General features: G+C 41.6%; 1 protein-coding gene across 1 annotated transcript in view; it reads right to left on the bottom strand.

Moving 5' to 3' along the window:
• AFG2A (AFG2 AAA ATPase homolog A) overlaps positions 1 to 24,886 on the bottom strand; it is a 161,570-nt gene that overhangs the window by 9,001 nt on the left and 127,683 nt on the right. Inside the window, 1 exon segment of the mRNA XM_063157072.1 lies at positions 23,975 to 24,139. Within this exon segment, the coding sequence (XP_063013142.1) occupies positions 23,975 to 24,139 (165 nt within the window).

Below are 24,886 nucleotides of genomic sequence, written 5' to 3'. Positions count from 1 at the left end.
TAAAAATAATGACAAATTTCCTAGAAACTTAGTTTTTCTGTCAATTTGGACAGAAAGCACACAAATGCTGCAATAGTAAGGGTTATACTTTCTTGGTGACACGTGCATTCACATCCTGGGTTGAGGTGAGAAAAGACATTCGGGGAGAACACACATAATGCCTTCAATGGAAGCTCTCTAGCCTTTATTTATTGGGTTCTCAGTTCCTGGAAGGTGTGAGATGTTTCCTGTGGAGTATCTATTTCCCCAGCAGAAAGCTAAAGGAATTTCAAGCTGTTTCTAAATTTACTTCTTGGAGCTTCCCATGGCACCAGCTGCTCGTGTTTCCCAGGAAAATAAGGGAGGAGGACTACTGCATGCCTGTATTCCAGGGAGGCAGAGTGTGGCTGGGAGGACAGGCAGACCTAGAAAGCAATGCCATTAAGCCCCAGCAAAATGCCTTTGTGTATGGTTATTACTCCTAAAGGAGGAAGCAAAAAAAGCTGGAAAAGAACTTACTCAAGTTCTAATGCAGGGTTTGCTTGTGCAAGAAAAGAAATGAAGCAATTGCAGCAAGAAAAGAAACCATGAATGATGCAAATATATGGAACAAGAAAAGTGAGGTACCAACAATTACCTTGAGTTAAGGACTGATGAAGGGTTATATTTTAATGGATCAGAAAGTCAATTAAGGTGTCTGCTTTTGCATTGTTAATGTTACAATTTGAAATTTGGGTTCCCTCCTCCAGTTGAGGAAACTGAATCCACATAATGTCTGAAAGTCATCCAGATCTGCTTACACCATGGATAACAGATCTAATTTAACAAATTCTTCTCTTTCATAACTGTAAACTCCTTCTACACTTGTGCCATGTTATTGCAAAAACCTCCATTGGTCTCTTGGGTTTTTTCCCCCCTCCTTCCTTGTCTAGGCAAGACAACATAATGCAAATTTCCAACACTATGAAGATTTAGAAAACAGGTCACTTGAATTTCTCTTCATAAAGATGCTTCACATTCAAAATTTACCCTCAGCATCTCTGCAAATATGCACGGGGGAAGCAGAGGAGTGTCCCTTCCCCTTCCTCCATGTTGTATGCAGCTTTGCTTTTTAATATTAACAGCATTTTAACTTAGAAGTTGCAGTCTAGAATGATACTCAAACAATTTAAGGCCAGAAAAGTAGGAAATTTATGCTTAGTCGTGTTTAAGGAAGGAGAGGATGAAGCCCAAAGGAGGACGTCACAAGAGTGAGCTCAGAAACTGTAACACAACTAAGGACCACAGCAGAAAGATAACAAAAAGGCACTAAGAAACATGCAAGCAGTGGCAGGACAGTCCTGAAATGATCCTGAGGCACACTTTGAGGGACACTCACAAGCTGAAGTCACCATGAGGTTTTTTGCCTCCTGCTGTAGGGCTGCTTTGCCTACCAGAGCCCGAGTGAATACACAGGAAAAGACAATCAGCTCCTCTTACCTGCAGTGTTGTGGGTGCACTCCTCTTGCTAGCTAGAGCCTGCAGCACACATATGCCTTCTCCTGAACTTCCATAAATATTTTACTGTGCTGATTTGTGTGGCCAAGTTACACAATGACACAATAAAGCACAACTGCTCTCCCTGAAGCCATTCCAGCCTATCTAACAGGCTCAGGAATCACCCAGCAGCCCACTTTGCATGGCACAGAGGACCCCAAGGATGACAGCATCCAACAGCTTGTGCCAAGTAGACAGGAGTCTGTGAGATAGAAAAAAAGGACACCTTAATTGTATCATTGACTTTGTCCTTAGCAGATGCTGCTCTTTCTGCCTTGTGTGGGTATCTACAACTGGTATTGTTTCCAGATCCTTGTCAAGAGCTGAGCTCTGATTTGCTCAGGAATTGTCTGTGTGCATGAGAAAGTGCGAACTTTCCACTTCCCTGTGTACTGTATTTACTCATTTCACACTAGATGTACAGATACTAGGACAGACAAAGTCTTAATGCCTCTGCAAAAACAATAAAAGGTGACCAAAAGAATGAGGACACCACATCCAGGATGCTGCCACAGAAGCACAGTTTTCCATACTGAACCAAAAACCAGATGCTATTTTCTCTCAGCTTTGTAATTATTCAGTACTGCAAAGAGCAGATGTTCTTAACATTTCCCACTTGGTATCATATTTATTACTTTTCATGCTATCTGGAAGATTCTTTGATATCAATCATTTGTTTTTTATGGGGTGAGCAAGTTTTAAATGCATGAAATGTCACGGGGAAGCTGGACTTCATTCCTTCCTTTTATTTTGCATGACACCACACAACTGGTACTTCTCAGCAGCCCAGAGTAGTGAAGGTGTTGTTTTAGCTCAAAGGGCTGTGATTGAGAAAGCCTCTCTTGTGCTGCAATGTGCCCCTCCCATTTATCAAGTGACTTCCAGATCAAATGGATGACTCTGAGACTTGGAAGGGCATAGCACCACAGCAGCACTGAAGCCCTTTCTCCCCTCACATATCCATGTTGGGAACAGCAGCTGTAGCACCAGGGAGCCTGAAACAATGTGGGACTCTCACTCTGCTTCATTAAATGCTATTTTGCTAAATTAAAGGCCACAAGTAAGTCATATTGTATCCATAAGCACATGCATGCCACAGGCCTTTCCCCTTCCCATATTTCCCTCAGCTGTGGATCATGCAAAATCCCATGGAAGGCATATTTCAACTTTTCAGTTGGGGTTGTTTTTTTTTTTTGGTGAGAGCAGGACTTTCTACCCCTCAGTGGACACGGCACTCAAACCACACTGCCAAATATTATATGATGTCCTTTCCAGAGTTAATTTTTAATTTCCTGACTCCACTGCATGAGAAATTTTCAAATTGTCTTGGCGGTCACTTAGAGCCATGTGCAGACCTAATTGCAGGAGTGAATGCAGTGTCAGCCCAAATGCAAACCTCTGGACTCAGTGAGGAATTTCTGCAGAATTAGTTCCTTGGTTGAATTAAGTTCCAGAGAGACCCACACTCCAAGGATCGACTGCAAACATATCGCAAAGGGCAAGAGCCTTTCTTGCCCCAGCCTGCAGCCAGGGGAGGCAGGTGTTTTCAATGTGTCACTCAAAAACCTGGTGATTTTCTGTTTTCATTTTTTAATGCCCCAATTCATAACCCACAGATGTTGTGCATGGCTATAAATCTTGGCTCCCTCTCCTCTGCGAAAGAGTTTCTCCTGGTATTCAATTTTCTTTGCTTTACCTTAAGTCACCCTAATCATGCTGACATCTACTATCGATGATTATATTAGCCCTAAAAGATCCTTAAACAAATGAAAAGGACTGACTTCCACTCCTAAAGTTCTGCTTCCAATTTTCTAAAGGAAATTAAATAATGTATAAATCAAATGCTGGGCGCAGGCCCAGGCAGCTGAACATCGCTTTGTCCTTTCAAAGGGAAGACAAAGTGTCTGCTACGGAAGGGACGAGCCAAGAGAAATAAAGCTTAACCTCAGCTCCATGTGAAAGTGATTTGGGATAATCGGGGGAATCTGCAAAGAGGTTAAAAAGGGGACCACATACTAACAGGGGAACTTCACACAACGATCAAAAATATATCACGAGCTGACCCTCACCTGGAGGAGCTGCACAGCCCTGACAGCTTTGTTACACTGGAGCAGAGTGCAAAGGGCAGAAGAAAGAAGAGATGAGCAGGAAGTCAAAAATCTATTTATGGCTGCCATTTGTCATGTTTTGGTAATCTTATCAGGGTGAGTTTTTTTCAGTTTTGCAAGATTTATAACTAAGTACTGCCTGACAACCTTGCAGTGAGTGTGCATACTACTTCCCAGTTCTCCTTTAGCTAGTACACACTACTTGGATTATTAAATCAACCACCAAGGCACTTCTGAATTTATGTACTATTGATGGACTGCTGATCCTTCTCTTTAACACAGTGTATGTATCTAGGAGGGGAAAAAAGCAGTAAAATGTGCTAGATTTCTTCCTGGTATTATTTACCGAGCAAGCAATTGCTTTAATTGCCACAAGGCATTTCTTAGAACTATTGGGGAAGATGTACTTTGTAATATGATTTCTCGATTAAAATGAGATCCTAATCAAGTCTATACTGCTTCAACATGAGTTCACACTGACATTTTTGCACACAGCAGGGTGTGTTTGAAATCTCTGATCAGCACTAGAGTTCATGGTTAGGGTCAGCTTAACCCTATTCACATAAAGCAAACTTTGGTGGGGAGAAAAAGATGTGACATGCAGCTGTCAGTGCCCCAACTGCGTACACTCATAGTTCCAAAATATTCCCCTTCTCATCTTTACAAAGTCTAGAATATTTCAGATGTGATGCACGTGGCCCTTAAGCTCAGATGGTGGAGAAGTCTCATCTTTATACTTTCTTGAGAAACCTGCAAAATTGTTTTCAGCACTGTCACTTAGCAACTGTTTGGTCTGTCACCACGTGAAGTGAGCAGCTGGCAAAGCAGGGACAGCCACAGAACACTTACATGTGAATGTGAATTCAACACACATCTTGCTTAGCTGCTGCAAACCTGTCACGGAATGTTTCACTGTTTAAAAAAACCCCAAAACATAAACCCACAAACAAAATCCCTATAAATTTATTTCCCTTTTTAAAAGATGAGTCTGTACACACACTCTTTTATTGTAGAGTTGAAGTACATGATGACTGCAACTGCCATTTAATGGGATACAAATTCATCTGAACATCAAGCACCCCTGATTCAGAACCAACAGGTTTACTGGGCTCACAGCCTTGTAATTTAGTGACAAGCATCCATGTCTTTCACAAAAGCTATAAAATATTAGAACAAGCTTCAGGAATGTTATTACCTTAAAAGAGGCAATTCAACCAACCTGTGAGCTGGGAGATTCTCCCATCCATCTCCCTGTCTTCTGACAGACTCCCTGCAAACGAAGCACCAGTCCAGCTATGGCTGTGTTTGAAAAAGCAAAGCAAGCAGTGGAACTGAGGGGGATTTCATGGCACCACAGGGCTTCACACAACCACTGCCAGAATAAATTCCTCTGTCAGACCTCCAAGTTTCACATCACTTTGTCTCCACAGGTTCCCAAATATCAACAGCAAGAAGAAAAAAAAAACAAAAAAAAAAAAAACAAACCATAAAGAAGGATGGGAAGAAGTAGGAAGTTTTCACAGAGTGTGGTTGTTTGCCATCCTTGGATTTAAACAAAACCAGGCGCACAGTGTGTTACTCACACATGAAAAGAGGAGAGCCAAGAAGGGAAGGAGAGGCTCCTCTCCCCTTGTTTCAAGAAAGTATCCCTGAAAGCACACAGGCATCTGGTTTGGGTTCCTCTGACGTCAGCAAACACCACTGAAGTAAAGCACATGCTTAAATATGTTCCAAACCCCTTATCTGCTTTTAATAATTGGAAGCTAAATGGAAACTATAAGTCATTGAGCAGGACAAGTACCATGAACAAACAAGACCTTTTTTGCCTTTAAGGTGATGATACTTGGTGGCTCTGCAAAACTTTGGATTCAGTAACATCCACTATCAGAAGTAGAGACAGATTTTAATGCAGGATTCAATCAAATTACAAATGCTACAATTCATGCTCTGGTCAGAGAAAGAAGTTGAGATTAATGACAGTGTGTCACATTCCTTTGGTGCTTTATATTTCTACCTATTTTTTATATATTGGTGTCTCCAGTAAAAGGAAAATAGGAAGAATCTCTGGTACAAGGCTACTCATCCCTGCCAGATGATTTTGCTCTGGTCAGCTGCTCAGGCAGTGTGTGGCTGGTGCTCTTGGAGAGTTTGGGAAAGGGATGAGAAATGTGGGAGAGGTCTTTTCCACCAGACTATGTGAAACATTACCTGCCAAGGTAGAGTTAGGCAAAAGTCACTCCTAACAGGAGTCAGCCATCTGACAATCCCTGAGAGGGACTGAATGTAGGATTACAGTCTTGGCTCTGTCATGAATTTCCTTTGTCACCACCTAGCAAGCTCTGCTGATACCTGGGATGAGCTGCCTTCCTCAGGTCAGCGCTCATTCATGTCCCAAACCTCATGGACCATCAGCAGTGGAGGGGTTACAGCAGCCACTGCAGTGCCTGGCATGGCAGGGACTGATTCCAGGGATTGCCATGGGAGTTACTGCAGTGGGATCCAATTCCTCAGTAACAGGCAGGATCAAGTCCTAAATTAGTGATTCCCAGATTTCATTAAGTTTATTCATCCTTAAGCCAATTTACCTGCTGGCACAACTCCCCTGGGGATTGTGCCAGCAAAGACTTTGGCCTAGTAATTTCAGATTAATTTCTGTATCATCATCTTCATGTGGCTTTGGGAAGACTATTTGTATATCCTGCTATAGACCTTGTGGAAGCAAACACTAATTATGAAGGAAAGTTTTTGACTCCACAACTACTCTTCCAAAATTAAAAAAAAAAAAAAAAAAGAGTAGTCTAGACCATGGACAGGAATTGCAGATGGAAATATGTTTAACAAATATGGAAAGCTAATACTTTCCTGTATATTGCTTTGTGAGTTATTAGCACCTAAATAGTCTCCATGGTCAAAAGTGTATTAATGAGCTGGAAGACAAAATGATGTAATCAGGAGAGATCAGCAGTAATTTCTCCTGCAGGAGATTTACATGCAGCAGCCATGTGTGTTTATGATCTCTACATCTGGTAATGAGCTCTCAATGCCATGGAAAGCTGCGGTGGAATAATGCACCCTGTTCCTCTCACGCACTAATTAATGCTCTATTTAATCTGGGAAAAGGCATTTGAAAAATAAACACTCATTTCCAGCAGACCATAAAGAATAGGTAACAACTGAAACACACCACACAGGCCTAAAAACTGGTGTGTAGCAACCTCTCAAGCATTAAAAAAAAGTGAGTTTTAACTCCTAGAGTACTACAGGAAGAATGTGTGCACACGCTGATCTCTCCAGCACTACAAACACACACTAAGACACCCTAGATACCCACAGAGACAATCAAAGCCAGAGTGATAAACTGTAGGAATGACAAAAAACAGTAAGAGAAGGCAGAGATAAAATATTCCCCGTGACAGCAAGTGTTAAACTATGTTTTGTGCTCACCTATGGTAGCACTGCTGGTTATCACCTCATCCACCTCATTCTGACAGTTGATAACATGAGCAATAAATCTGATTTCCACAATGACAGGAAAAGCAGCCATTGCAAAGATGGTTAGATCATGTATTCCTACTGGAAAAGAAAAGGCCTGGGAGATGGTGTCCAGCCCATCCTCTGCCTGCAGGGCTGGCTGCTGAGGGGGGAATGCAGTGGAGGCTCAGCATCCTCAGCTGCCACTGGAGTCATTCCACTGCTTTTAGCCACTTCACCAAGGCCTCGTCTCCACAGGATGTTAGGCTGGAGCAGCTACTGCATTTACATTCACAGCCTATCTCATTCCAGGATAACTTCCTCACACTGACATGCCCTCAGAAGTACAAGAGCATTCATCTGTGGCTGCATTTAGCCCTAGGCTGGAGTCTCACAAGGTAACGGAGAATAGAGATTTGGCTTTATCTTACAAACTGTGCTAATATATCTCACCACCCTTTGGATTGGAGCCAACTTCTTCTCTCTAATCTCCCAATCATTTCCCACTGAAAACTTGTACTTCAGTCTGTGAAAGAAGACAAAAATCAGGAAAATCACAGGGATGGCAGGGCATGGAAAGCCTGTGTGAGCTGTATCCAAGAGAAAATTTCCCAGCCTGAGATACCAGAGCTATGAAATGGCCTCTTTCAGTGACACAGGAATTGCCATGGTGGCTAAAAGATCGCCTGCTTAGGCTACAAGTATGGAGAAACAACAATTCAGAGACTTGGGATGGCTTTAAAGGTAAATCAGGTAAAACAGATAAACACAGAGCAAATATATGAGTAGAGATTGAAACTTCTCATGTATATTGAAATGGCAGTGTGAAAACAGTTTTTCTCCTGCCAGGCACAACTCCTACCCTCCCACTCACACATCCAGAGTACAGAGTTTGCAACTCAGGACTTCTTGTGTGCTCTTCAGCTGCAATAAAAAAAGGCATTTTTGCAGTGCTTTCAGACCCTCATCCACACTCACTGAGACCATCTGACACATTCCTGCCTCCCCTGTTCGGATTTCCCAAAGCAAGCAGAGAGGACCAAGGGGGAATCACATGTCTGACAGGGACAGTCTGACATGAATGGTGAGTTGTCAAAATGGAACCAGCAATCCCTGGTTTTTGGCTTCAGGAAAAGAATTTGCAGGCTGCAGTCTGCAGATGCATGCCAGGCTCTGCCACAGCTGTAAGTGTAGGTGGGCAAATAGCAACTCATTTCTAGAGGTAGCCACTCGACTCTGCACTTCTACCAAGGCTTTTCTGATAAAAAAAAATTATGGTTTTTTGTCAGTGCCTGTATCTCCATGGGTTCCTAGGTCTTCAGAGCATCTTTGTTCTGTTTAGACTTGCTCTTTTTTTTTTTTTTTGTTCAGAGACAAAACAAGCTAGGGCTTCAAACCATGCAGGGTTTTAATGCTGCAGAATCCCCACATACCCACTTCCTCTCTTTCCTCAGCTCTTCTCTATCGGATTTACTGTTTACTTACAGACCATATGGGAAACATGTCGGGAAAGCAAACATCCGGGTTCACATCCACAATAAATACTTTTTATGACTATTCCCATGACCTGCAGCAACAGACTAGATTAGTCGCCCACAACTATGTATAATCACACAATCATTTAAATACATTTTCCAAACAGAATATGTTCTGAGATACAGATCAACTAAATATTCCTTTTTCTGAAACCTATTTCCTACAACTTCACCATTTCCACCTGAGACAGAAAGTCTTATCTTTCAACTGTGGAGTCAATACAAACAGAAGAACATGAACACCTGGGTCCATGTACAAGTGCAGCCAGCAAATTATCAGTCCAGGCTGCTCAGTTTTCTTAGCAAAAGAATTATAAATTTGCTTTCAGCAAAAGAGGTTGAAAATAGATGTTGATGCTGGAGTATATCTATCAAAATGTGAAAAACCACTCTTTTTTATTCTCTGTTTCATAAAACCAACTCCCTCTAATTGTAAGTGCATCCAAAAGCAGAATTGCAGAAGCATTCTATTCTGCTGAATAGAGTGTAGAATATTTCCCAGGCAGAATATATTATTTAATGCAAAGCCAAATAAACAAAGGGTCAAATTCAACCTCACCCATTCCATTTAGCAACAAAATTGAAAGGAAATCTTGAAAAAGTCATTTTGAATTGAAATTTTTAAAATCTTTCCAAGGTGAAACATTCTGAATTCTGTTTCTAATGTAAAAAGTTAAGTCACTGATACAGAACTAAAGAAATAATTGAATTTAGTGTTTCTGAATAATTTTTTATCAGAAGGAAGTCTGAAGCAAAATTTATAAAAGTAAAATTAATATCTACATTTTTCCCATGTAAGTAATGAGACCATTTAATCTTATTCAGGATTACCACTTAATCTTATTCAGGATTTGAATTTTTTTTTTCATTTCCAATCAACCTGTGGGTTGAAGAAAAATTTGCTGTGTCCCTGTTGCTTTGGGAAATGGTTCTGATAGTCTTTTAACTCACAACTGGCAGGAGTGAAGAATGCTTGTAGCTCTCCCCCACCTCCTCTCCCTTCGGAAGCTGGCAAGCTCATCTGCTGCAGGATACTTGGAGAACATCTCCTCAGCCAAACGGACTACTGCATCATGTTCCAACACTTAACTAGAACACATGGAAATATTCCTTTTGTTAAATGCATAAAGATTAAAAAAATAGAGATTTCACAAGGTAACTTGGCTTTTTAAAGCTCTATGATTTTATGAAATGGAGGTTGGGTGTTGTTTCTACAGGCAGATGTTGGGATACTGTTGTAGCTCTCTAAAAATGAAAAGGGGGTTTCCCTGCTTTTTAAGGAGCGCTTTACCCACAGGTTTTTGAGATGAAGTGCAGAGCACTGTAAAGTGCTGGCATTCGGCAAGGCACTGAGCAAGGGCTCAGCTGGAAGCAGCTGAGTGAGCCTCTGCTGTCAGAGAAGGGTCCTGCAGGAGGGCCCTGCTGAAGCACCTGGGAGCACTCGCTGTCAGGCACAGCCAGCCCCGGGCCTGACCCTGCTCTGCAGTCAGGCTGTTCCTGGAACAGCCAGACATCCATCTCTGCCGGCCTCCTCCGCCAGCTCCGCTCCAGCTCGGAAAACATCGGATCTGGAAAATGCTTTAAAACTGCACGTTTCTGTTCAAAGGGCCCTCTTGTTGTTCTGCTTGTTTGGGGGCAGGAGCAGGAAGGGTCATTACATGGTGGAAAAGCAAAAAAACACATTTTCATGGGCAATTGCTATATTAATATGTATCACTTTACATACACAGTACATCTACATATGGAACCTATTATTACTGAGGAAATGTTTTTTTAATGAGGAAGACTTAACAATACTTAAGAGAGAAAATGTTCAAACCGATGTTAATTTGCAGCAGAAGTAAAAAAATATTTTAATAAAAAACAGTAACAAGAACTGGCCTTCCTATCCAGGATCAGCCTGCTCCTATGTTCACACCTTGAGAACAGAATTCTACTTCCACAGCTTTTCCAGCCATTGCAAACCTCCTAAAATTGAAGTCTAACCTCTGACTCAAGGACTTTCAAGAGCAGGACCTGCTTCAGCTCTACACAGAGACAGCTAATTATATTTCTCTTTTCTGGATCCCTGGAAGCATTTTTTCCCCCTCCACCTCTTTTACCAAGCCCGTGCCTGCCTTCCCTTCCTAGCCCCCAAACTCATCCAAAAATAAAGAAAAAGGGATTTTTAGGTAATACAATCACTACTGTATAAATGTAGCTAAATATATTCTCAATTGCTGAGCACTGTTTCCTTCCCCTCTCCCTGCATGCTGGGATTAATTAAGCTTTCCTTAAATATTGCATATGAATTAAGAAGAAACAAACAGCAAAAAGCCCCTCACTATTTTCAAAGGAAAAAAATCTGGTGCTAAAAAGTCCTGGCAGGCTAAATATTAGTACAATAAAACTGCTGGCTTTCAATTGGTAAAAATAAAGTGACTAAAAGCTCTCTGTTTGAAAAATGAGAGACATACAAGAAAGACTGTTCCTGTAGGAAACAGACACTCTCTTTCAAGAATGATCTCAAAGCCAAGGATGAATTATTAGTACCAACTATAAACCTCAAAATAGACTCTTCCTGTTATCACAATGCAAATATTAATGTGCATTTGCTATTCCTGCTAAATGTTATCAGCGTTGTTCCAGCTCACAGGGAACAACCTGTTCTGTGCAGATCCTGACTGGGCTAGGACTGGACTTGGTTTATCATTTTAACACCAGGATCATTGTTTTGTTCACCTTGGGAAACCACAGCAGGAGCAATGATCACAAGGGAATCCTACACGGGTTTCTGCACTGGCTCTGCTGGGAAAGCCTGGAGAGCTCTGGGGATGTCAGATGAGCAGAGCAGCTCCTGGGCTGCAGGGAGTGGTCACTGGTCATGGCTCCCACCACCACATTAACTGATCCCTTTATTTACTTTATTTATTTAGCTATAAGCCCTTTTTTATTAGGCAGAATGACTTCTGCTGTACAGTAGAGGTTTGGAATGGCACCAAAACCAGCAGCAGCCATTCCCAAGGGGCTTGATGCAAGCTCCAGGGAACAGCCCTCAGGAAACAGGTCCCAGAATAAATGGGTAGCCACAAAACACACCATCTGTAATAAAGGCCTACAGGTATTTTGAGTGGAGCTCTTCATTTTGAATCTGCACAGGGCAAAACCAGTCCTACCCTGTATATGGCAAGCAATAAGTTGAATTGTCATTTGTTCTGCCCCTCAGGTTGCACACAGACACCACTGAACACAACACTAAATGTCAAGTCTTATGTAACAAGAGGTTTCAAATTATAAATGTCACCTAGGCATCATTTCAGGCTTTGAAATACAGTTTACTTATTACCAAATACTATGTGTCAAGTGATTTATCAAATCCATAAGAAAGAAGAAACCAACGAGACAATCCAACAATCCATCCTATCTCCCAGCAAGCCCAGGACTGTCTCCAATCAAATGTATACTGGAATAAGAGATTTATTACCACGGTTTCTCAATGCTATGTTTTATATTTAGCAAGTGTTGCTATCATGCTCCACGTGGTACTTTCACCCAGCACCACAAGCCCACCTGGATTTCCACACCTGCCCAATTCAGTGGGTCACTCACTGCCTGCACATCTTTGATGCTGTGTGTCTGTGGCAAACTTCTAGAGATGAAGCTGCTATTGAAAAAAATTTGACAAAAATCTCTTTTCCTGCTCCAAAAACACGTAAGATTGGCAGAGTTGTTCTTAAAGGTGAGGCTGTTCTTTCATGTGCTGACATTAGCATTGAAGATACACTGAGTTTTTCAAAGTGCTGTTTAAAAGCAGAGGGATTCCTTTGGCCAGTGCTCCTCACACATGCCTCCCATCAGCAATCTGTAAAAAGCAACACTGAAAAGACCTGGAAATATTTGGAAATGGCTTAGTTTGGGACTAAGTGACACTGAAAACACACCTTCACTTTGACACCATTAAAAGGCAAGGGGTTTTCCTGGTCATGGAAAAATCATTTGTACTAAAAAAAAAAAAAAAAAAAGTCTGGAATGGTTTGAGTTGGAAAAGATCTTAAAGATTGTCTTGTCCTAATGCTCCTGTCATGGGCAGGGACACTTTTTACCGGACCAGGTTGCTCAGAGCCCAATCCATTCTTGCCTTGAACACTTCCAGGGACAGGGCATCCACAACTTTTCTGGGCATCCTGTGCCAGGGCCTCACCACCCTCTTCTTCTATATGGCTATTCTAAACCTTACAAGTTATTTATGAAATCCTTTGCACATGCAGAACTGAAGGAAGCTGACTGCTTTAATTAATATCTAGTACCCAGGTAATGAAAATACTTTTGTTTGAAATGCCTACAAAAAGTGGCACATCTCCAGGATGAATTTCTGAAAATACTTAATATTTGAGAAATATTAAATGTATGATGATGTATGATACAAGCTCCTCCCTGCCTGCATAAGTAAGAAAGGAGACACACACACACATAGATATACACACACATTTACACATTTGTAAAGAAAGGCTAAAACAAGTAGGACACAAATCTCAGATGAGCAGCACCTGAGTGATAATACTACCAATAATTTTTAAGAAGTCTCTAACACAAGTTGAAATCTTTTTCCATCACATGAGAGAGATGTTTTGGCTGTATTTATACATCATCCTGAGTAAACTGGCTGAACTGCAAAACCAGAACATTATGTAAGAATAATGAAAGGAATGAAAAATACTTCTGCCTAGGCCTGACATTTATCAAAATAAAATAGCCACTTTTGCCATTGTTTGAAGTAAGGGAAGCAATTAAAGTGCACAATCCCATTTTGATACCAGCACCCTATTTCCTGCACATGTTGGTAACCCAGGGCTCCCCCTCCCTCCTTTGGTGCTGTTCATTAACTCTCCACAATAAACACCATCCTCCCATAGCACACGTTTGAGAGCACTCCGAAACTGGGAGATTGGGCAACAGCACTGCTCTATGCAAAACCAGCCAAGTCCAGTCAGGAAACAGATTAATTTGAAAGCCTTAATTAATGACTGAACGTTTATACAGCCAAGATTTATGAGTTACAAGGAAGTAAGTCCAAAACATAACACTCCCTCCCGCATGCAAGCTCTCTCTTTAATGGTAAACAACTAGCCTAGGGTAAGATACTGTCTCAGTGCTCCAGTTCCCTTTCTTATTCCAACTTCCAAGCACTGACAGAAGACAAATTAATTTCAAACTTCTTTTTTCCTTTTTTCCTGCTCCTCTATAAATATTGTTAAAATAAACATGGTTTAATGATGACAAACTATAGATTATTTTAATAAATAAACCAATTTTTTTTTTAGCTCAGGAGTGCAAAGATAGTACATAACAAAGAAGAGGAAAAAACAGAATCTGTTTTATAAGGGTAAGTTCATTATATTTATGAACATTTTCTTGTGAAGAAAATCATAAACAAAAAGAGAAAGGTCTTTATACAGATAACTATATGCATAAAAATCTCCTAAAATCCCCCAAAACTCCAGGTTTGTCAGCTTACGTCACAAATACTTTTATAAATTTAGTAGTGACAAATGTTAGAAATGAAGAGCAAGTTTTCAGTTTTTAACATTTCAACTATATTCCATATTCCACTTCTGAGAGCTGACATCTCATTATGATGAGCTCTTGCTACTTGAATATTAAAACAAGACTGCCAGCAACACTTCTTTGGAAGTCCTCAGGCCTTAAACTAGAAAAGTCAAAATCAAGAAAAGTTTTGCTCTCCCTTTTTTAAAGAAAACTACTGCGCTCATTTTCTTGCCTTGCAAATTCTGTTACGCTAACAAAGGAGTGCAGTTTGGTTCCCATGGTTCATATAACACAGAAATACCCAGAAATGACCACAGAAATGGCAAGATCCCATGAAATGAGGAGCCTGTGATGAGCCCTTCAGCTCTCCCTGGCAAGAGGACCCCCCAAAGCCCCTCTCCCCAGGTACACAGCCATGACCAGCACTTGGCACCGGTAATCAGAAATACAAGTGGCACATGGCTTTTGGGTTTGGGGTGGGTGTTTTCTGCTTCCCTGTGGCAATGATGAACACTCAAGCCCCTGTCCTTGCCTGTCATGGGAAAAATCCCCAATAACCCATCCTGCTGGCTCCTGCTCTTTGGTCCCTCATCCCCAGCTGAACAACAAAACCCAGCTGCTGAAGAGACTGAGCAGAAAAAGTTCTCCTTAAACAGACTCACAAATACAAACACACAGAGTCTGAGCTATGAGCTGGGTAAAAATGTTTTTACCCCCTCTTCATTGGTTTACCATTGAATGAGAGCTCACTGGGAGCAGTTCTGGAAAAAGACAAAGTTGGTTTATCCCAGTGAAAAGCGGGCAAGAGGACAAAACAGAGGACAAATTGCTGCTCTCCCCCTCCTTTCCCTCCAACAGTGTGTGTCACTGTGCAGTGTTAATGTAATAGTAGTTTTCTAGTTTTATCACAAATTCACTTTGTTTGCTAGAAAATGAAGTAACAAACTCTATATCTGTAAGATGCCAATTACTTTGAGAAAATAACTCCCATCCCCAACTTCCCAAAATAAGAAACTAAACCATCAAACAAAACCCAAAGCAGCTCTTTTAAACTGGACAAAACACTCTTGGTTCTCCTTTCCTGACAATGGGGATGTCAAGACCAATTAGCACTTGCAGTCATCTTGGGGTTTGCTCTGTTTTCTCCCACTGCAAGTGGTCAGGCCAGATCCGATGGCTCCCTTCTATACATGCAATGCCATGGACAAATTACACAAGACTGGACCTGAAAGGCTTTTTTCCTACCCAGCTATCCTTGACATTTTCATTACTCAAAGACAGGAAACAAAAAGCCTAAGCTGAGAACTAGGTGATAGTCTGAAAAAAGTTTAATTAAAAAGTAAAACAGACCATGGAATTGCTTCTAACATAGCTAATAATTTGCTGCAGAGTTGCTATTGTGCTGCTTCCATCTGCCAATAACCTTTTAAACCTTTTGCCAAAGGCAATCCAAAGCTTTTCCATATGTATGTAAGGGTAACCATAAAAGATAACTTGGAAATAACAACTTGCAACTTCTGCTATGCAAAAATCTGAGCTACAGCAGTGTTTGTGCCCATCAGCTTCCAGCAGGGCTCTGGAAAGCAGAAGTTACATGGCAAGAATGAAAACTGCCCCGTTTGACAATGGAGGTTTGGCTGCAAGATTCCCTGTTCCCACATTCAGCATCAGTGACAATTGCCAACAACTTCTCAAATGGTTTCAGAATTAACACTGAGAAGCTTAATCTCACCAAAAAGCCACCAGCTCCAACAATGCCATAGCTAGAGTTTGTGGATAAAAAAAGCAAGTGGAACAAAAGCAGACATTTCAACTATTCTACCCCCAAAAAATCTCACTTAGAAAAAAAAATTACACATAATCAAAACCTCTTTGAAAGGAATATAGAAGAGTGCATTTTTGAACTCAAATAACTAATGCCTATGCCTTACACACATTGTTAGGGACAGGAAGTATCAAAGCAAATCACCTAAGTCAAAAACTTAAGGAAGAAACCAAAAAACTCTCCCACTCCAAATGTTTTATCAATAATGATCACCTCTCAGAAAACAAACTCAAAATTCACTTTACACAAGTGAAATATCATTTCTATCATGGGAGAAAGCAATGGAAACTGAATAGTTGGTGCATGTACTACACAATGGTAGTTTGACTAGCGAGAGCATTTCAGCTTGAAATTAGGTACATTTATTGTTCAAGAAATTCACAGCCATTTGTGATTTGATTTTATTAGTTATTATTATTCATTATTAGGTTCCAAATTTTTGCAACAGAAACAATTACTTTTTGCAGATGACTGCCAAAAGCAAACATCCTATTTTACCTGCACACAAAGATACCAATGTATGTTCAGACATTTTAATTCACACACACAGCCCCAGCTTGCCAATCTTTGCAGTTCAGTGAAGTGTAAACAGTCAGTGTTGCCATTAAAATAACACGTTCTTCATTCACAGCAACAATAGCCAGGTAGATTAACAGCCTTTTACACCTGGGCCCTATTATTCCTCTGCCATTCATTAACATTTCTTCTACCATGACAGCAATTGAACTGGCACAGTCCCAGAAACACAAGTAGGTCAGCACAAGGTGTTCCTCTGGATGCTTTCATCTGGTATAAACATCCTGAATTAGCCTTCAGGTACTACATCTAAATATCCCTAGTGCTAATTAAGATCACAATCAGAACCATTTCAGATGTCACTGACCAAGTACAACCCGTGGTTTTGGAGGGCTGATTCTATTAAGAATGGAAAGTAATTTCACTGCAGAAGTGGGGAACTTCCTGCAGCTCTCCTGGCCAAGCAGATGCTGGACATCATGCCTTGAAATGTGCTACCTCCTCGAAATCACAGAACCATGTAACAGCCTGGGCTGGAAGAGATCTTAAAGATCACCTCTTTCCAACCCCCCTGCCATGGACACTATCTGAGCAACCTTCCACTATCCCAGATTGCTCAGAGCTCCACCAGGGATGGGGCAGCCACAGCTTCCCTGGGCAAAGCTGTGCCAGGGCCTCACCATCCTCAGCGGGAACAATTTCTTCATAATAATCTAACCCAAACTTATTTTCTTTCAGTTTGAAGCCATTCCCCCTTGTCCTGTCACTACAAGCCCTGCAAACACTCCTCCCTTCTTGCATGGTCCCTCCAAGTACTGGAAGGCCACAATTAAGTAACCCCAAAGCTTTCTCTTCTCCAGGCTGAACAATCCCAATTCCCTCAGCTTTTCCTCACAGGAAAGGTGCTCCATCCCTCCAATCACCTTGGCCCTCCTCTTAATGCAGCATATCCAGGGGGAAAATGAATATACATGTAAAGGAAGAGAAATTGAACAATGAGGATGGACAGTCAGACATTGAATACTACTAAAATTAATCATAACAGGCACTTAAGCAAGTCAGACACTTGCTAATCTTAAGGCCATGAGAAATAGCAATGAATATGTAAGAATATTTACTTTCCCCACCCACCCCAGTTTAAGAAAAAAGTGGATACAAATCAATGAAACAAGAAAACCTCAGACATACCTTTTACTACTATACTAAATACACAGTATTTACAGCAACTTGTGTATGTTGAGTGGATGTTGTCATATAAGAGTAGAGGACCAGGAATAAGTTTTCTCTGAACTGCAATAACTTTTTGATGACTTTCTCCAATTTGTACACCTTGTCTTATACTTTAGGACTAGAGTTGAGACAAACTCCAAGCAGCAAGTTCACTCCTAACCACATACTCCATGACACATCATAACTTATGAGATCAAGTGCCAGCACTACAGGTTTAAATCAGAAAAACAGGTCAGTGTGAGGAAAAACACACTTTTTCTCTTTTATTTTCCTTTTTTTTTTTTTTTAACATAAAAGCCTATTTGTCAACTCTGAGCTGATATAAGCATTTGTATTACACCAATGAAAGTACTTCAAAAGGCAGAAATAAGCCAACACTTTCAATTCCTTCCTGATCACTGCAAATGCAATTTGCACTCTGAACTTTCCATACCCCCACTTGTGATCACTGCTATACTAAGAGCGTGTGCTTTAAGACAGTGAAGAATAATCCCCACTGTCTGATTAAAAAAAAATTAAATTAAAAGTTGCTAGAAATAACTCACAGGCAAAAAATAAAACTCAAAGAAAACAATAGCAGTAGGCTAAAGAGACATATTTTTTCCTTCAGGAATGAATTCCCATCTGCTTTTAAAGAGCAACATGTTTTTCCATTGCTGGGAATTGCAGCCAAGCCCAGGACAATAAAGCAGCAAAGCCAGAGGCAAGAGCAGAGGGCAAGTAAAGCTGGCTGACAGAGGCTGGGCCTAGGTCCCTCTTTTATAAGCCTGTGTGATAGTGGCAGCTCAGCAGTGCCCTGCTGTGCTGGCAGCATGCACCCCTCTGCCACCCTGAGCAACTGGGAGCTCCTGCTTACTCTGCCATGGGTGAGGTTGTGAGAAAATGGGAAGGAGAACACAGGGAAAGGAGGCAAACAGCACAGTTGGTGCTGCTGGCAAAGGCAGGCATCTCCCCTGGCCTCAGCTGGTTTAGTGAAAGTACAGCTGGTTTGTGCAAGCTCAAGGGAAGGGAGCTTGCTCCTGACACAGGTGATGCTCCTACTCATGTTCATTCTCCAGACACTGGACACAATACAAAACAACCCTGCAAAAGCAAACACAAGAGTGCTCACTTACCTGGGTGACAATACTTTTAAAGTAGTTAATGAAGCAAAACGTTGAAATCAGCTGTAAAGTTCCTGCATCCAAACTGTTTTGGCATTTAAAGAATCAAAATATCAGCTTTTGGGGCTTTATGGGGAATAAAAGAAGTCGGTTTGAGAAGCAAGCAAAATTTCATACCTCAGCACTGGCTGGTGCTCATTCAAATTGCTCCTGGCTTTTTTGCCCAAGTTTCTCTGAGGATCACTGTTCTTTGAGTTCCTTAGGAAGCAGTTTCGACTGTGTGCTCCTGAGCTGTTAATGTGTCTGACCTTTTCAGAAACACTAATGTCCCTTCAGCCAGATGCATTAAATCTCCCCTGCTTGATTCAACTATTAGCAAATCATTATCTCACTGAAGGAGAAAATGTTCTTTCCCAGATGAGCTCGCCATGCATAAATTTCAGTGCCAATACTCCCCTCTACACCAAACCTTATAGTTGGCATAAATGTGCTGATTGCCAGCCATGCTCTACCACCCTCACTAGGTCAGAGCACATAGCACTTTATCGGGCCTCAGCTGAGACACAACATGATGAAAATCCACCCACTCTGGGCAACACCTCTGCCAAACGGGCGACAGGAACCAGATCTTTCTGAAGTGACTGAAAAGAGCAGGGAGAGGCAGAGTAATGCCCCCAAGTCCTTCTTTCAGCACTGCCACGCCAGTGCCGTTCCCAGGCATCCCCAGGTGCTCACACTGCCCTCACTCCCGGTGTGCCCGAGCACATTCCGCACGTAGGAGCCTCCTGTGACACCAGCAGCAGGCAAAATCCCATGGGAAGTCCTGGGTAGTTAGTGACTTCCTTTCCGGTGATTCATCTCGTTTATCCCAAACACTAACATTTGGAAAACATTCCCAATGCCAGGTATTTCCTCACCTTCCAGCCACCTGTGCCAAACACATCCTTAGCGCTGATAAATGTCTGTAGGAAGGAGGCGATCCCATGCTACCCATATTGGATAAAGGCTGAGACTTTTCCTCATCCACCCACACAAAAATGTTCACTTTTCAATGAGTGACATAAATTAACAGAACCTCTGCACCAGTCCAAGAGAAACATCAGAGGTTCATCTGAGGCCTTAATCTTACTACATTTCAATTTGATGACATTCCTCACCTTGAAAAGTCACATTTCACTGTAATACTTCAGGTACTATATAGGATTGAATCCACTGCCCTTTAATAATTTTAAGCAGAAAGCCTTTTCCTTAAGTCTGGAAGATCTTTTCCTTCATGTACAGCTAAATGTAAAGAAGGTAACACATCCATATCTTTTGAATGTCCATTTTTTCCCCTACATCTAAACCATCTCTCTACTGTAGATGTTCTTTACTAAACAGACAAATCCTCCCCAGTCTCTTAAAAGAGAGAGGTTTACCTTCCTGTGAACCTATGGTGGAACACATCCTCATTCCTTTTGAACTTACTATCTTCCTCTGCATGAAACAGAGGACTTTGGAGAAGTCTGGTTGTTTGGGGGTGTTTTTAATTAAAGTTACTAGTTTAAATATGTCAATATCTGGTAAACAAGAACAAGCATGTTTTGGAATACATATTTTAAGAGTCAAAGACTTGAGTTGATTTCAGCTAGTTTGCTGCTGCACAAATCTTTTTGGCATCACATCTGCTCTTATTTGAGCCAGAGCAAATCTTCATCAGCTTGCTTTTCTTCCCTTTCATTTTCTGGGCTCCCATTGAGAGTTATTGCAAAGTGAGAAAGATATTTTTTACGTTAACTGCTCCACTTCGATTCAGAACCAGTGAAAGATTTACAGGTTCCAAGATTCCTGCTCTACTCTTGTGTCCTGTAAGCATGGAAACTGATAATACTATAGAAACCATGCCAGCCTTGGCTTTCACCATGACCTGCTTTCCACCAATTTAAAAGCAGTCAGTCCCCATTATCTTATTTTTATAAGCACACTCATCTGAGGAATATTGTCATCATACCCAGATTATTTAATTTTTTATTACTTCCAACCAACTTGAAACTGAAAACAACTCAACACTTGATTTCAGTTTCTGCCTAAAACCTCCCTCTCTGCCTTTTAAATTGCAACAAAAACTTAATCTGACTGCAGCTCAGACAATAAAAGAACATCTCTCACTCTGCTGGGTTTATTTTCCTTTTTATCACCTACTTTCTGGAACAAAATGTTTCTCCAGTGGGGAAGCACTCTCTTCTTTATGCCTTGCTTGTCTAACCTCAAACTGAAAAATGGAGCACCTAAGTTTGTGGAAAGCCCATCTTTCCTAAGGATAGCTGGCTGTGACAGTACCATAAAAACAAGCAATGAAACCCAAAAAACTCACACTGCTCGTACTTTAAAACATTGCTTTTAAATACTTCTGTGGTCAGATCTCTAATTATCCCTACTTCAGTGGGAAATGAAACAGATGAAACTTCTCAGCATGAAGTACAACAGTGAAAATGCTCTAGGAAAAGCTGTGATCAAACTGTGAACAAGCCCAGAGCACAGACATTCTAATTATGTAAAACCATTAAAAAATAATCAGTTTTATAAAAGTTGGACCCCCTGCAAGTTGGCCCAAAATAAAATGCAGTATCCCTGAAGAGGAGCCCAAGTACTGCTGCTGAGCACGACTTCAGAAAGGTCTGGAAATGAAGATTGCACTCAAATTCAATTATTTCCAGAAAGCTGATGATTTCTTCAACCTAAAAGTTAACTGTACAGACATACAGACAGACAACTGTACAGACATACAACTGCTCATCTAATGTCTTTTTTCTTATTAAACTTCACTGACACACAAGAGAAGGAAACTGTAATTCACCCTCATAAATTATCTTCCACCTTCCCTCACATGAAACAGTGGGAAGTAATCACCCCATTTTGCTATCTTGATGTATCTTTAAAGGTAGTCATTAAGAGAAACGTACATCCAGCAGGTGAACAGAGATAACTGGTCATAAGAGATGACAGGCAAAAACACACAAGTATCTGATCTGAAAAGGGGCCAAGTTGGAAGCCAGATGCACACTGAACTATCCACTTTCCTGGCTGTTTATTCAGCTCATGTCAGGATGATTCAACGCATCTTTACACGCAGCTCCCTATTCATGCAGCATCTTCCAGTCACAAAACCAGGCATTTTCCATTTCTTCCTCTGAACAAAGGCTAGAACAGTGCAGTGGGAACTTGCCATTCAGCAGCGGAAACTATTTGTAAAGCTGGGAAGCTGGAGACACTGGGAAGAAAAGGCTTTAATGAAACTGGCCACTGTGTGTGCCAACTATCCAGACTTTACATATTCTTCCAAGGAACCCTGACTGAGGCTTTTTCTGTATTTACTCTTTACATCCCAGTTATTATAATACTTTGCATGATGCAAAAGAACAAAATTCGTGAGAAATGCCATATTAGAAACAGGCAGGTTTTTTTTTTTCCCCTGAAACCAGTCTGTAGCTGCACTCAATGACCCATTAACTTATTTCTGATTCTGCACAAAGCCAGCACCAAGACATTTGTGACTCACTATCAACCAGGGACTGGAATTCACCACTAGCTTTTCAGCTGATCCAGATCCAAAGGAAATCCCCATATGCTTGGAATTTCTAAAATACAAGCACTGCAGTTGTTGCCTGGTAAGGCGACAGTTGCCATATGCGACAGAGGAGATGTTTATATTTATGTTTTTGGAGGCTTGTAACTCAGCTAGAGGCAGATAGATTTTCCCAAGTTGTGTCACTGTCCCCCAAATATAAACATGACACTGTTACTTCCAGAACATGGAAGCAGTAGAGCTGTGACAGTCTTCCAGACCAACATTTAAGCATGAAATCCTTTTCACTGTTGCCTTTTTTTTTTTTCATTGTGAGAGCCCACATTCTGGGCAGAGAGATGTGCTACACAAACCAGCTCTGCTCACTACACAGCTTCCAATCATTCATTCATCCCCAGAGTGCAGTCTGCCCTGTGCTGTGGAGGAGGAAATCTCTCATGGGTTTGGCTTTGGTGTCTGCAGTGACACAGCTTCCCAGAATGACCCCACAGCACACACAGCAGTGCCCACACCAGCCAGAAGTTATGAGTAGGCAGCACAGCATTTTCCCAGCCCACCAGCATCTAAGTGACAGCTAAATGAGGGGAAGCCTGGCCTGGGAGCACCACCAGTCCTTTGAGAAGGGCCTCGAAGCAATCACACAAATTCTCCACAATCACCCAAGACAAAAGTTTAGCTTATTTCCCTGCCCTTGTAAACAGCACACAGAGACATGGAGAGCCAAGGCAAGCACAGCGCATTTTCCACTCTGCTATGGAAAAAGCAGAAGGTGGCTGTGTAATTAGATGGTGTGATAACACAGACACTAGGGCTGGCTACAGCAAGGTGGAAATTCTGGTATTTCATACCTTTCAAGAGCTCAACTTGGCAACCTTATTAGCATTCTTTGAATTTTTGAATTAATATAATTACTCTCAATTAATTAAAATGAGGAAAGAATGAAATATCCTTTCATGAGACACTGACATGAATAACATTCAGGGAGCAGAATGGTGACCACTAATGTACTGATACTTATTATAACTGCCAGGCAGCAGCATCTGAAAAAGTTTCTCCTTCTACCCAGGACAGGAAATAATTGTCTGACATTCACTGTCAGAAGCTAAATAATAGCAATGAGCTATAACAATAAATGCTGCTGTGAAGTCTTGATTATACAGAATAGGAAAATACAAGCTTCAAAGCAACTTATTTGCAATTCCCCTACATTGTTTCTTACCTCCATCTCTCCTCTCTCCTCCTGAGGCTCTCAGTCATAATCCTGCACTCAAAAGATTCCTGGAGATGTGGGGGAACTGTCTGGGAAGTCTGGGAGAGCTTGCCTCCACCTCCCTCCAGTCCTGGCAGCACATCCTTAATGAGGCTGCCTGCAACTGTATGAAGGCTCACCCTGAAAGAGACCCTTCCCCTGGCACCACTCCTCTGATGGGGACCTTGAAGTAAAAAAGCCCCAGACTGCAGAAACACAGGAATATCTGAAATATTCCCTTTCATAATTCCCACCAGCACTCCGAGAAAGCTCCAGGGACGCTTGAGTTCAACTTTAAACACCCTCTGTGCACCGACTGCAGAAGTTTTACCTCAGCTCCTGAGTATTTCTGCGTGTGCTCCACGAGCTGGGCCAAGCAGACGTCGTCGCTGACTGGCATGGACTGGAAACGGAGCCTGAAGATTTCGCTGCGAGTGGCTGCGTCTGGCAGTGGCACGTAGATAATTCTGTCTATTCGCCCCGGCCTCAACAGGGCCTGCAATGAAAGTGTCACAGCAAAAGTTACAGCACACCAAGGGAGTAAAAAACCACAGCCCAAAAACAACACCACCACCAAATAACCAACAGTTTAAACAAAAGCAAGAACCTGCACAAGAAAAGACAGTAAGGCTACTCAGCTGGTGAAATACCAGTTAATGGAAAAAAGGAATCATAGAGGAACCACAGTCATTTTCCTAAAACAATACTTCTAGACTTGTTGCAAGGTGTGCTGGAATGTTAGGACTTGGCAGAAGAACAGGTGGCAATGGACACATTCCAAGTTCAGATCTTCCAACAAGACAACAATGAGAGAAAAGAAGGGTTTTATTGGAGTGAATCTTACATTGTGGATCCACGCTGCTTTACCCCACGTTATTAGAGCTGCACATGCTTACACACAAGCAGATCACTCTGATGAGGTTTTTTATGCAAAATAAGGTAACAACAGAGAGAGGCCAGTGATGCACTTGGGTGTTCAGTTTATACTGAGGGTGGGAGGGTGGCAGAGCAAACAGAGATGGAAAATGTAAGATAGGACAATGCCCACAACAAGCAGCATGGAGGGTTCAGACTGAATGGGAGGAAAATATTTCTAGAAGAGAAGCACAGCCTCAGGGCAGGTTACTGGGGAGGCTGTGGAAGTTCTGCCTTTGGGGGTTTTATGGCTCAGCAGAAGCAGTCAAGCTCTCTCTGATCTGGTCTGGTGAAAGTCCTGAGCAGTAGGGGGACCACGGGGCCTCTG

This window comes from Melospiza melodia, chromosome 5 (assembly GCF_035770615.1).
Source record: "Melospiza melodia melodia isolate bMelMel2 chromosome 5, bMelMel2.pri, whole genome shotgun sequence".
Classification (NCBI taxonomy): Eukaryota; Metazoa; Chordata; class Aves; order Passeriformes; family Passerellidae; genus Melospiza; species Melospiza melodia.
Note: the sequence above shows the minus strand (reverse complement) of the source record. Positions and strands in the feature narration are given on the sequence as shown.